The 13,916-nt window shown below is 33.6% G+C and overlaps 1 protein-coding gene across 2 annotated transcripts; it reads left to right on the top strand.

Moving 5' to 3' along the window:
* Positions 1 to 2,221: 2,221 nt before the first annotated feature.
* On the top strand, positions 2,222 to 13,416 carry SECA2 (Preprotein translocase SecA family protein). Of its 2 annotated transcripts, none has more exons than XM_078300783.1 (32): positions 2,222 to 2,236; positions 2,322 to 2,428; positions 3,113 to 3,345; positions 3,667 to 3,783; positions 4,092 to 4,161; positions 4,625 to 4,689; positions 4,766 to 4,886; positions 4,974 to 5,065; positions 5,146 to 5,211; positions 5,329 to 5,393; positions 5,472 to 5,559; positions 5,675 to 5,740; positions 5,993 to 6,108; positions 6,207 to 6,297; positions 6,523 to 6,606; positions 7,004 to 7,096; positions 7,186 to 7,281; positions 7,383 to 7,468; positions 7,753 to 7,831; positions 7,934 to 8,047; positions 8,438 to 8,533; positions 8,651 to 8,714; positions 8,793 to 9,082; positions 10,078 to 10,133; positions 10,256 to 10,370; positions 10,480 to 10,560; positions 10,683 to 10,762; positions 10,865 to 10,919; positions 11,802 to 11,871; positions 12,238 to 12,427; positions 12,527 to 12,650; positions 13,117 to 13,416. In XM_078300783.1, the coding sequence occupies exons 2-32, from the start codon at positions 2,413 to 2,415 to the stop codon at positions 13,279 to 13,281; spliced, it is 3,144 nt and encodes a 1,047-aa protein (XP_078156909.1). In that variant the 5' UTR covers positions 2,222 to 2,236; positions 2,322 to 2,412; the 3' UTR covers positions 13,282 to 13,416. The 2 variants fall into 2 exon arrangements, with proteins under 2 accessions (XP_078156909.1, XP_078156904.1); XM_078300778.1 differs by lacking the exon at positions 2,222 to 2,236 and adding an exon at positions 12,939 to 13,013.
* The last annotated feature ends 500 nt before the right edge of the window (positions 13,417 to 13,916 follow it).

Below are 13,916 nucleotides of genomic sequence, written 5' to 3'. Positions count from 1 at the left end.
ATTAAAAAATACACAAAATTGACACAAATTTCAATTTATTTGAATTTTTCTACAATTAGTTATGAATAGTAAAAATAGTAAAAAATTCAAAGAAAATGTAAAATTTGGTCTCCAATCACATTTTAATATAGATTAAACATCTAACAATTTGGAATTTAAAAAAAATGTCGTTTAGGGAGAACCCCTGAGCATCCGAAGTATCAGAATTTAAAAAAAACATCGTTTAGTGCCTCAAAAATGCAGTTTAAGTTTTCGTACAACGATCGGTATTTTGTTTAGTCAAAAGCCTAAGAGATTATTCAAGAATTATCTATATAATTATTTTAAAATGCATTTATTATTTATTGTGTTCGTTTGCCTATCTCCGAGCAAATGGTATATGTTGACAATAATCAAATAATCCAATTATTCTCTTAAAAAAAAGTTGTGAATCAAGACCAAGTCCTTAATTAGTGTTATCTTTAAGACTTGTAATATCCAACTGACAAATCAAATCAAAGTTATAAAGAGTTACAACATCACTTATAAATATATCAAATGTTTTATTTTTTGGCAAATACCCTAAGCAAAAAAAAACTAAAACAAATGAAAATATTAAGAAAAAAATCAGATCTCTAAAAAAAACAAAACAAAAAAAAGCGGACCGCCCAAAACACTGGCGGTCGGGTCCCTAGCAGACCGCCCGTGTGCCTGGCGGTCTGCTATAGAAGTGGACCGCCAGCATGCCTGACGGTTTGGTTATATTTGGAAAAACTCAGATTTTGGGGTTACTTTTGTAAAAAACTCTTTTTTTTTGGGTTATTAATAAAAATGGCCGGTATTAATTCAACCGACCAGGTTTTGCTCTGTTGGTGGCAGCTTCCTCTTATCTTACTCTCATCATAAGATTCTGTTCAACAGTAGATAATGTATAATTGTATATAAAAAAAGAATTATAGTACGATTTGCAAGGTACAACTGGGATTTTGGGTATCCATGATCCAAAGCTAGGTAAGATTCGCTATATGAGGCCGATTAATCATACACTCAGTCAATTAACTACCAAGAAACTTCCTCAATTAATTCCCTTGTCTTAATTTTTATTTTAGAGTGAGCGATGCAATTGAATTTTTAGAGACAAATTTTGTTCTATTTTTTAGTTGGTTGGTCAAGTGGTACAAGAGATGTGAAAATCCGAACATCAGTTCGTAAAATTTGTAAAAGATGTCGATTAGTTCGTAGACGTAAACAACTTACTGTGATTTGTCCCAGTCTGAAACATAGAAAAAGGCAAGGTTAATCTTTCTCATTAAAAAAACCTTCCTTTGGAAATTCTTAATCACTTGTTCAACAATTTTATTGATACAGAAAAAAAAGAAGTTTTTTTTATTGCTGCAATGGTACTATCAATAATTATATTAATTATATTGTTTTAATAAAGAACATTGTAGGATTTAAAAAATGAAAAGAGAGGGATTTGAACCCTCGGTAAACAAAAGTCTACATAGCAGTTCCAATGCTACGTGTTCAACAACTCAGCCATCTCTCCTAATATTATAATCTCTATATATTATATATATTTTCTATATTTTTTGATGAAAAACTGAGTGAATGGAGAGTTTTCTTATTACTAATAGGTTTCATAAGAATAAATAATACCTTTCCAGTTTTGTATTTTCTTTTAAAGAAAATACTCCACGGATCTATTTAAAAATAGATAATCATCCCAAGAATTTTTTACTTCAAATTTTTAGATTTATGAATTTTTAGAAAGAAATAATGAGGGCGAAGTTTGTAATTTATTTTTCCTTGAGGATAAGAACAAAAATTTCGGACAAAAAAAATACGAAAAATGCAACAATTTCTCCCACAAATAAACTCTCCGGTAGGGCTGCTAATTGGGCCGGTTTGTCCATGGATAACCGGGCTGGACAAAGCAGGGCTGAAGTTTGGACGGGCTATAATTTAAACGGGCTTAATATCCAATTCAGATTTAATTGAAAGAAAAAATTCGGACCGGTCACGGACATGACATGTTAAATAACCAAACCTTGTCCGATTGTCTCAGTTCGAGCAATCCAGTCGAAAGCCCGGTTGAGAGCCCGGTTTTGAGCCCGTTTCAGCAATCCATCAAGCAGCCGTATCTCTCTCTCACGTTCTCGCATTCTCGCCTCTCCTTACTTGTCAAACTCACGGCGCCTCCTCTCAGACTCCACCGCGCCGCCCCTCTTGTCCTTCGCACCCCTTCTTCTACCAGGTTGGTTTCACTCAATTTCCCTTAATTTGTTCTCTTCTCTTCTCGTCTCTCTCTTTTCCCTCAAGTACTGCCATTGAAATTTCAGGCCAATAAACTGGAGTCGCTGAGGAAGGATTTCTTGCAAGTTGGTTGTTTCCCTGCAAAACTCACTTAATCTCTCTCAGTTTTCTCTTCGAATGCTTCTTCTAAAAGGTTGGTTATAACTTCATTTTCAAATCCGAACTTCAATGGAAATTTACTAATTGCTCCTTTCAATGGAATTTGCTGTTGAAACATTGGAGGCTGACTTGTACCAGTTTGCATATGAACTTATATGAGCAAATATTAACCACTTCCTAATGCATTGTACCAGTTTGCATACTCTTTGTGCTTTGTACCAGTCCAAAACATATATCACTGTACCAAAACCATACCAGTACAACTTGATTTTAGAGGATTAATTTTGTGTGCAACTTGATTTTATACACCTGTTATTGTTTCTGATGTTCATGTATTGGAATTTTTGAGGATGCTGCTAATTCTAAGGTACATACTAATCTGGCTTGATTATTTCACCGAAGCTTACTATTTTGCCTTAATTGATCAATTGATTAATTAATCTGCCTTAATTTCTATTGGAAGTATTTACTAGAGTAGTGTAAAGACCAGATGTTTATATTAAAGAGCTTGAGTTGGTTGATTTCTAGGTAGAAAAATTGGGTAGAGCATATTATTGTGTAAGTTCAAACTGTATCTGAATATATTTGATTATTTGTATTGTGTTGCTTCTTTTCGGTATGTTAGGTCTCAATAATAGGCCACTCTCTCAGTAAGAAGCATAAATTAATAAAATTTCAGAGTCTCCGGTCTCTAAACCCTTTGAAATATTCCTGTCAGTCTATTGCGATTGCTCATCTCCCATGGCGCATCATCAAGCTGCTACGACACTCCTTCCCTCGCGCTCCCACCTCTCCATTCGCCCCATTTGTACCTCTAAACCCTCCGATTCTTCTATTTTTTTCTCGTCGCGTTTTATATACAGATGCTTCCCTCCTCGTTCGGTTGTCTCCTCTTCTTCTTCATCTCTGCCTTCTTCGTCTTCTTCCAGGCCATTCTTGCCTTCTCCAAAGGTATATATATATATATATATATATCTTGTCTCTATTTATTTCACTTTTGTCCTTGTGAAATCTGGTAATTGCCTTTCAGTCCTTATATACAATTCAGTTATTGTCATACTCACTCAAACTATATGCCACAAAAGCACACAAGCACATCCAGCATTCACAACTCACAAACACATGCACACATACCCACTCACATGCTTGAGATCTGCCATTTTCAGTCTGGTAGGTGTGCTCTAACGGACAATGGTACCGAGACATGAATTACAACTTTTGATTAGCTGTATGAAGCATTCAATCTTGACATTTAGTGTGTTATGTTTTTAGGAGATAAAGTGGAAAGATGTTTTGAACTTGAATAGCTGGGTGGTGCGTGATTACTACAGGCTTGTTAGTTCAGTCAATTCTCTCGAGCCTCAGATTCAGAGGCTTTCTGATGAACAGGTTATATTATTACACTTAAAGTAGTACAAATTTATTAATCGGGTTGTTGTGCAAAACATGCATCATTCTGAACTTTATGATTAAGGTGCTGTTACTGGATATGTTATGCAAATTAATACTGCATGTGTTTTCTCTAAATTAATAATTAGGCATTTTTTAATGTAATTGCAGGAAAACTCTTGTTCTGAACTTTTCTGAAGTTCTTCAGTAACATAGTATATAATTAATTTAAGTCATTTCAAGCTAAAATGCACAGATGTATATGTTTTATTGAGTTATTGTTACACTTATTTTCATTTTATAAACAGCTTAGAGAAAAGACAGCTGAATTAAGGAGTAGATTGAGTCAAGGGGCGACTTTAGCGGACATACAAGCTGGTATGTTCAAACTTTAGATACTCATGGATTTAAGAAAATTAAATCTGATAATTATTGTATTTTCATAAACATGTAATTGCAACTAACACTTGACATATTTACAACCTAGCAACGGAACAGTTATGTATTTAACTATTGCACTGAAAAAAGGTGTTTCTGTAAAGCAGATGTTTGGCTCGTCATTTGGGCTTTTTTTAATTTCATGAAATATAATCTTTGTTATTTATTTATTTTTATTATTTTTTTGGGAAGGAGGTGGGCAGGTTTCAATTTGGTAAATACTTTAACATGGGTCCTATTTAATCAGTACTGGATGTTGATTGTTAGTTGAATGTGCTGGAAACTTTCAGTCCTTTTTACCAGTATTGGATGCAATTTGAAAATACTACTTTTGAACTATGTTGTTCCTCTTTTAGGAATTAGTGTTATTTATTCATTTTGTTATCCTTTTGCAAATCCTTAGAGGCATTTTGTGTTGTACGAGAGGCAGCAAGAAGGAAGCTGAGAATGCGGCACTTTGATGTCCAGGTTTTTTTTCATCGCATTAAAGGTCACATTGCTCTGTATTTAGTATTTTAATTTGTGATGTCAATTCAACTTTTAGATTATTGGAGGAGCAGTGCTCCACGATGGTTGCATAGCCGAGATGAAAACCGGTGAAGGCAAAACCTTGGTCTCAACTCTAGCTGCTTATCTTAATGCTCTAACAGGAGATGGAGTTCATGGTATGTACTTTTAATTTTTATTTGTTCTTAGATATAATCTTGTGATACTTTCTTAGGCAACAAATAACAATTATGTCTTTGTCAAAGTGGTGACTGTCAATGATTATTTGGCTCGACGTGATGCTGAATGGATGGGGCGTGTTCATAGGTTCCTTGGTCTATCTGTTGGTCTCATACAAGTAATTCCTGTTCTATAATAAAATTATAAAATTCATTTATGTTAAAGCTTTGATTGTGTAAAAATTGCTTGAACTTACAGGCTGGCATGCCATTGGATGAAAAAAGACAGAACTATAACTGTGACATTACTTACACTAATAACACGGTAATATTGCATGCTTAATTTGTTTCCTTTTTTAGTTGTAGCTTCTGTGAGGCACCGACAAATTTGCAAACTTTGTGCAAATGTAATTTAATTTTGCTTGCATGTCCACTTATTTAGGAATTGGGCTTTGACTATCTTCGCGACAACCTCTCTCACAACAAAGACGAACTAGTCATGAGATGGTACATTAAAAAAAAAATTCTTTCTTTTGATCTCTTTGGTTTATAATGAGCAAGCATGCTACAAAATCTATTTGTCAGGCCGAGGCCGTTTCACTTTGCAATTGTTGATGAGGTAGACTCTGTACTTATTGATGAAGGAAGGAGTCCACTGTTGATAAGCAGTGAGGTACTTCTTTTGTCTTTTATTTAAATTTTTTTTTAAACTATTTCACAATTTTAACTTTGTTGAGTTATAAAAGTTCTATTATATATGTTTTTTGTATATTATCTTTTTTAACTAGGATAGAAAAGATGCGGCAAGATATCCTGTTGCTGCTAAAGTCGCCGAGCTTCTTTTTAATGGAGTAGTGAGTGTAACATTTACTTTTTGCAGTCCCAACTCACCCACCATCCTCTCATCCAAACACACAATATAAAGATAATGACAAGGAGAGAAGAAAATCTGGCAGGTACCAAGATGGTACATGTCCAGCTTCCTGGCACAAATTAGAACAGGAGCTTATATCTGAGACAATAATAACAATAATAGTGTATTTGATTACGGATTAGGTTTTTTACCTTCTGTTCTTGTTTCTGGCACACCTTTGTTTTTGTCACAGCATTACAACGTTGATCTGAAGCAGCACTCAGTAGATCTGACAGAGGAGGGAGTTGCTCTGGCTGAGATGATTCTAGAGACAAACGATTTGTGGGATGAGAATGATCCATGGGCAAGGTGTCTATTATAATTGTGATCTTCATCTCTTGTTGTTAGATTCTTTTGCCCCTATTTTTATTCCTTTTATTTGTATTTCTTTCTGGGACTTGATATAGGTTTGTCACAAATGCAATAAAAGCCAAGGAGTTCTACAGATGTGATGTTCAGTACATTGTTAGAAATGGCAAGGCAGTTATTATTAATGAGGTAAGTCCTATCCTACAATTTTAGAAATACTTAATTTCTTCCCTTTTATTATTATGTGAATGTCTGATGATTAAGGAAAAGAAAGCTTTATGAAAACCAAGAATTGATTTCAGTTCCCAAATTATGATGGTTGTTTATTATTTATATGTTCTTATCAGCTCAACCCAGGAAAAGGTTATATGTTCTTTTACTTTTTTTTATAGCAAAAAATATATTTTTATTCAGCTTACAGGCCGAGTAGAAGAGCGAAGGCGATGGTCTGATGGCATTCACCAAGCAGTAGAAGCGAAAGAAGGTTTGGAAATACAGGTAATCCTATTGATCTCTTCCTGTTTGTTTTCTTTTATTTACAAAGTTATTGATGTAATAATTAGGCACTTCCTGAAAGACTATATTCTATAGTGCAATAAACTTACACTTAGTATACAAAAAATTACACAACAATATTTCAGCATTGCTAACATATACTGAGAATCTTTTATATTATTTCTAGATCTTAGTCTAGAAACTATATATTCTGTACATTAACACATTCATGCCTCATTCAACTGAAAACCTAATAAAAACAACAGGGTGATCTGATTTCCAAACCAGCACTGATCTAATACCATGTACTTAACAAGCATGTACACTTTGGTACCAGAATTGATTTGTAATTACATAATTACACTATTGCAGTTCTTAATGCTGATATCCGTTTTATCAGGCAGATACTGTTGTTGTGGCACAAATCACATATCAATCATTGTTCAAGCTCTATCCAAAGCTTTCAGGAATGACGGGCACTGCTAAAACAGAAGTATATTCTTACTTGGTTTTGATCTACGTTGTTGTCTGAACTCTTTTCATTCTTGATTTTATTAATTTATCCAAATTTATCTTTTATAGGAAAAGGAGTTTTTAAAGATGTTCAAGATGCCAGTTATTGAGATACCAACAAATTTACCGAATATACGCCAGGATTTGCCTATTCAGGCTTTTGCAGTACGATCTTTTAATCCTCTGTACATATTTATTCTCTGAAAACTGAAGAATTATTTTATCTAAATTCTGTGTATATTTTTCATTCTATTTTTCTTGCACAGACAGCACGTGGGAAATGGGAATATGTTCGGGCTGAAGTGGAGTTGATGTTTCAACTGGGTCGCCCAGTTTTAGTCGGGACCACTAGGTGAAATTTTAAATCCCTGGTACCTGATTTGGATAATTAAGATTGTATTGATATATGTACATTGTTTGTTTTGTAGATATGCATTACCACATACCGTCACTTGAGTTTGTTTGATGACTTTTGAGTTTACTTAGTGTTGCCTCTTCGTTTGTTAACCTTGATATTTAAAAGCTAAATCAAGTTATATCCAACTAACAACATGTAACTGTACTTGTATACCTTAAATATTCTTGGTTTGAAGTTTTCCTTAACTAAACTAAAAATGCTACACTATCATGCTGCAGTGTTGAGAATTCGGAGTATTTGTCAGACCTTCTGAGAGCCAGGAATATTCCCCATAATGTCCTTAATGCACGGCCAAAGGTTCTTATTTTAATTAAAATCTAACCATTTCGAGGGTTCCCTTTGCTAAGTAACTACTGGTATGTTTTCTACATCTCTTTCTCTATTTCTTCTTTCTTGAAGTATGCGGCAAAGGAGGCTGAAATCATAGCACAGGCTGGTAGGAAACATGCCATTACTATTTCAACGAACATGGCTGGTAGGGGTACTGATATCATCCTAGGAGGCAACGCTAAGGTCTATTCTCTGTCTGAGCATGTACAAGTTCATGCATGTTATCTTACTTCATTACCACCCTTAAACAGAATGAAATGTTGCCAAAGTCTACAGATGTTTGGATTTCATTGTTCAACTTTTCAGGTTCGGGCTTTCCATTCTGTACAGTGAGGTTTAATTGAGGGCACAGAATTTTCCATTCTGGGAGAGAAGAAAATACTGAAACACAACCCCAACATAGTTATCGTAATGAAGTGAATCTGTCAGGCTTAGTACTGGTTCACTCAGTATATTTATATGCCAGTAATGTATATGATGGCTTTTAGCGTTTGGTAGGTACAAGAGCTCTATGGTCAAATTTGATTTTTGAGGGTTTAGTTTTAACCAACATTTTGCTTGTCCCTTATGAAGATGCTTGCTAGAGGAATTTTGGAGGACAATGTTCTCCCTTTTCTGACGAAGGAGCCCCTTAACACAGAAACTGAGGGAGTTTCACTCTCCCGAAAGGTACTTTGTTGTGTTCTTTTTTAAGATGTGCTTTACTTGTTTAATTTATGAGCATACAAGTGGATTTTCATTTAAGGGTAAGATGAGTTTCACTTGTTTTATTTACAATGTGTGCAGGCTCTTTCAAAGATAAAATTGGAACCATCTTCATTGGCCTTGCTTGCTAAGGCTGCACTAATGGGTGCGCATATAATTCTTACAGGATGATACATCTTTTTGTTCTTTTTCTTCTACTAATTTTCTTTATGATAATCTGTAGCAAAATACGTTCAGAAAAGTGAGGTAAATGACTGGTCCGTTCAAAAGGCAAAGTCGATTATTTCGGAATCTATAGAAATGAGCGACATATTTGAAATAGAAGAGCTTGAGATGCGATTAAAGGAAGAAGCAGAGAGCTATCCCCTCTTGCCTGTAATTGCACTCACATATCTCTCTGTTCTAAAGGATTGTGAATTGCATTGTTTCAATGAAGGCAATGAGGTGAAGAAATTGGGAGGGCTTCATGTAATTGGCACTTCTTTGCATGAATCAAGGCGTATAGATAACCAGGCAAGTTGTAATTGCAAACATGTAGAATAAATATGTTGTTATAGGAAGAACGTCACATCTAGTCTTTGGCCAATTTGGTAAATTCTTTAAGAGTGATACTATGGTAATATGCATAATTCGGATTTGCCCGTGCTATGGATCCATATCTCTATTTTCAAAGTTCAAACAACCGATCCGAACTGTTAAGCATGACCTCCATATGAAAATGTTCTTAGAGACCAAATTTTACCTTTTTTAGAATTTTTTACTATTTTTTTAGATAGGTAGATTATCACTACTTTTGGATGGTCCAGAAAATATAGATCAAGTGATTTTGTACCTATAAAAAAATAGTAAAAGAATTAAAAAAAATGTAAAATTTGGTCATCAAGTATATTTTCATATGGAAATCATATTTGATGGTTCAGGTCGACTTTTTGAACTTCGAAAATAGAGATTTAGATCCATAGCACGGATCGATCTGAATTGTGCATATTACCATAGCCTCACTCTTTTTTAGGACCTTAAAAAATGTACTTGAGCTCATGATATTAATCGTATCTTAAGATTTTCAGTACAGTTGTAGATACTCTTGATGAAGGCAGATAAATTACTGTGGGGCTGGGGGGATATTTCTTAAGATATAAGAGGACAGAATTTTAGGCAAGATGTGATATAAATTAACATTCTTGTGTGCACGGGGGCCAACTATAGAAATATTTTCATCATGATAGAAATTAAATGCGAAAAAAAACATACACTTTTGGAACTGGGGAGGGGTTTTCCTGTAACTGGTTGCTTTAAACCAAGTGCAAAATGGTTGATTTAGATCACATAATCCTGTCTTATTGATTTTCGTGGCTATTTTTGTGTTACAATATTCCAACAGTATACTGGGAGTTCAAGGACAAAATTTTGGGCCTGATTTATGCTGTGTAACACTGAAGATAAATTCTTCAAGAAGCATACAACACCTTTGCCTTTAATTGTTGTTTTCTTTTAAACTTTATATTCAGCTTCGTGGCAGAGCAGGGAGACAAGGAGATCCAGGGTCAACAAGGTTTATGGTTAGGTGAACTTTTTATATATGTTTCTAATTGCCAACCATCTCTGATCTGAATAATAAAGACTTGTAAAGTACTTTCCAAACTTGTGATGAACATATGCATTATAACTAGTTCTTTCTGTTGTTAGCCTGCAGGATGAAATGTTTAGGAAATTCAATTTTGATACTCAGTGGGCTGTCAGTTTAATTTCAAGAATGACCAATGATGATATTCCAATGGAAGGCCATACTATTGTAAAACAGGTCACAAAGTTGCACAAGTTCAATAATTTTGTTCCTACTTTGGTTTAAGATGGCATGGTTTGCTTTAGAGTACAAATCATAATACACTTGTTTGTTTTGCATCACACAGCTTTTAGTTTTCCAGATAAATGCTGAGAAGTATTCTTTTGGCATTAGAAAGAGTCTTGTTGAATTTGATGAAGTTTTAGAGGCAAGTGGTTTTATGATTTTTTTTTAACTTTTAATTTAACATCTCACCTTCTGTATCAAGTAAACAATTAAATAATTGTAAGACCAATAAAGTAACAAAATTGTGTCTTACAAAATAAGTAGGTTCAAAGAAAGCATGTGTACAACCTTAGGCAGTTGATACTAACCGGAAATGGTGGAAGCTCCACTGAACTGATATTACAGTAAGCTTTAATTAGAAAAAAAAGTTTTCTTTTTGTTTTATTATATTCCTGGACTCGTTGAGTTCTTTAAGACTTACCTTTTCTGATACAACTTTATTTTAGGTACATGCAAGCTGTGGTTGATGAAATTATTTTTGAAAATGCTGATCCACAAAAGGTTAAGCAAAGAGTATCATATCCTTGGACCTTGTTATATATATAGAGAGAGAGAGAGAGAGATGGGCTATGGTGCATTGCAATGCATGGAGGGGTTTGTGCATTGGACCATAAATCTAAAATTCAAAATTCAAATGGCCGATCCAAACCGTTCATCTTGTTCTCCATATTAATATGTGCTTGGAGACCAAATTTTATATTTTTCTGAATTTTTTTACTATATATTAAGTATTTTACAAAATTGTTGATCCAACGGTGGCTGCTGATTTTACTGTTTTGTTAAGCCACCGTTGGATCAACAATTTTGTAAAATACTTAATAAATAGTAAAAAAATTCAGAAAATGTAAAATTTGGTCTCCAAGCACATATTAATATGGAGAACAAGATGAACGGTTTGGATCGGTCATTTGGATTTTGAATTTTAGATTTATGGTCCAATGCACAAACCCCTCCATGCATTGCAATGCACCATAGCCCATCCCTCTCTCTCTCTCTCTCTCTCTCTATATATATATATATTTATAGGTGGATTCTGTTGACAATGAATTAGTTTGACAATCTTGACAACCGTCCACAATAAGTAGTGATTTTGAAATCCAACAAGTGAAATGTAATCTATACTTTATCATCATAACATAAAAAATTATGAAATTTGATGGAAGTTTCACCGATCATTTAACGACATGATATTGGCAGTCTCCATATTTAGAGGCATTTTGATGGAAGATCAAATAATATTAACATTGTATGAAAATTGATACACCACTAATCTATGAGAAAAACATGTCTATAAAGTGTTGTCAAGATAAGTGATTGTCAATGGATCCTAACCCTTTTTGTATTTATTTGAGTAATTTGTTTTTTTCATGTTATTACTTGCAGCCTCCAAGTAAATGGAATTTGGGCAAGTTTCTTGAGGAATTTGTGTGGATTGGAGGAGAATTACTACCTGGTAACTAACTTGAGAAATCTAAATTTGATTTAATTTCTTGGTCATATGAAGATGAATACCCCTTCAAAATACTGAAATATAATGGACACACCCCTTAAATGTCTCGATCATTGCGGTTAAACTTTGTTAATTTTGCATATCGATCATACTTTCTTGTTAGAAGTTGAGTTTGTTAGACTTATTTTACCTTGAATCAAATTAGCTAATCTGTTTTCATATGAATTATTACTCTGTATATATCTTTAGTTTAAAGGAGATATTTTTTTCTTTCATGTTTACAGGGGTAAATTTTTTTTTTTTTTTTCTAATTTATAGATGCATAATTTAGCAAGAGCACATACTCACTTCCTAACTAAAACCTTACAGAATCACTGAAGGAGGTGAAAGAGGAGGATTTGCTTTTATCAATTGATCAAATAAAGGGGTTGAATTCAATTGATGTGGACTCCTTTTCTTTACCGAATTTTCCATTGCGACCAAATTCTTTCAGAGGATTTCGAAAGAAGTCCTCTTCTCTGAGACGTTGGCTTTCTATTTGTTCTGATGATACTGCTAAGTAAGATTACACACCGTGTAATTAAATCATACCATTTGCTAGACAGTTTGGGTAACATTTTTACTTGCTGTCTTTTAATAATTTTTTCTTTTATTATAGGAGAGGAAAGTACACCGGTACAGTAAATCTTCTCAGGAAGTACTTCGGAGATTTTATTATTGCTTGTTACCAAGATTGCGTGGATAACTCGGGTTATGATTATGCCCACATTCAGAAAATTGAGGTAATTAACTTCCCATCTTTGTTTAAGTTGGTTGCAAAAATTTTATACTCTGAAGGGTTGTATAAAGCATCTAATTGTGTTTTGCAAATATAAGAAATTAAAATATTAGTTACCTTATTTGTTGCAAAAAAAAATCAATTTTTTTTTATAATTTCATACACTTGATGTTCTTCTGCAAATATGTAAAGGTTGTAGTTTTCTCTTTTGCGAACAGTCTGTTCTTTTCATCCTTTTTCTTTTCGAGGTAATTCTTCTGCAAAATGATCTATTTTTTTTGTTTTGAAATAGAAAGAGGTAATTGTCAAATCACTCGACCGTTTTTGGAGGAACCACTTGATAAATATGAACCATCTTAGCTCAGCGGTAACTCCTATCCAATACTGTTCATTGCAATGGCGTTCATTATTTTACTTTCTGTTTTATTTATAAAGAACAAAAGATAAGTCATTTTCTTTTTTTGCTTTAGGTAAATGTAAGGAGCTTCGGCCACAGAAACCCTCTTGAAGAGTACAAGATAGACGGGTGTCGGTTTTTCATATCTATGCTTAGTGCAACCAGAAGATTGATTGTTGAATCCTTAATTCATTTTTGGTCGAAAAATGTAGTATCTGAAGAAATATTTACATCATAGGTTACTGATTTTAGGTCTGTAATTACTGTACTATCACCTTATGTATTATAAATTATTTTATTACTTTTTTATTCAATTTTAAATGACTATCTACTTTACAATTCAGGAAGAAATTATTCTCATCTTTTAATTCTACATTACTATGTGCACTGGTCTCCATTTGTGCAGTTTCTTGATTGTTGAATCCTAAAAAGTTGTAAAATATAGCTTACTAGTACATATTCATAGACCATGTTGAACAGTTCAGATCGACTGTTTGGATTTTCAAACTGAAAATTTTGAATCCACGGTACGGGCCAATATGTGCTACGCTACAATAGCCCCACTCCTATCTACTGTATACGAAAAAAATTCAGAGCTTATTAGTGTTTCAGTCACAATCATCACTCCACAACTAGAAATAGATACAACAACAGCAGAATTTTTTTTTTTTTTTACTCTCATTCAAGATAGATAGAATATCATTTGATCTGAAAATTCTGAACCATAAAAAAAAATGATTTTCTACCCATCTAAAAAATAATAAATAAATTCTAATAGATATAAAACTTTAGTTTACAAGTACATATTCATATGAAAACTATATTGAATAGTTCGGATCGACCCTTAAGAGTTTTGAAAACAAAAATATTGAA

Source organism: Carex rostrata, chromosome 1 (genome assembly GCF_964058835.1).
Source record: "Carex rostrata chromosome 1, lpCarRost1.2, whole genome shotgun sequence".
Taxonomy (NCBI): domain Eukaryota; kingdom Viridiplantae; phylum Streptophyta; class Magnoliopsida; order Poales; family Cyperaceae; genus Carex; species Carex rostrata.
Note: the sequence above shows the minus strand (reverse complement) of the source record. Positions and strands in the feature narration are given on the sequence as shown.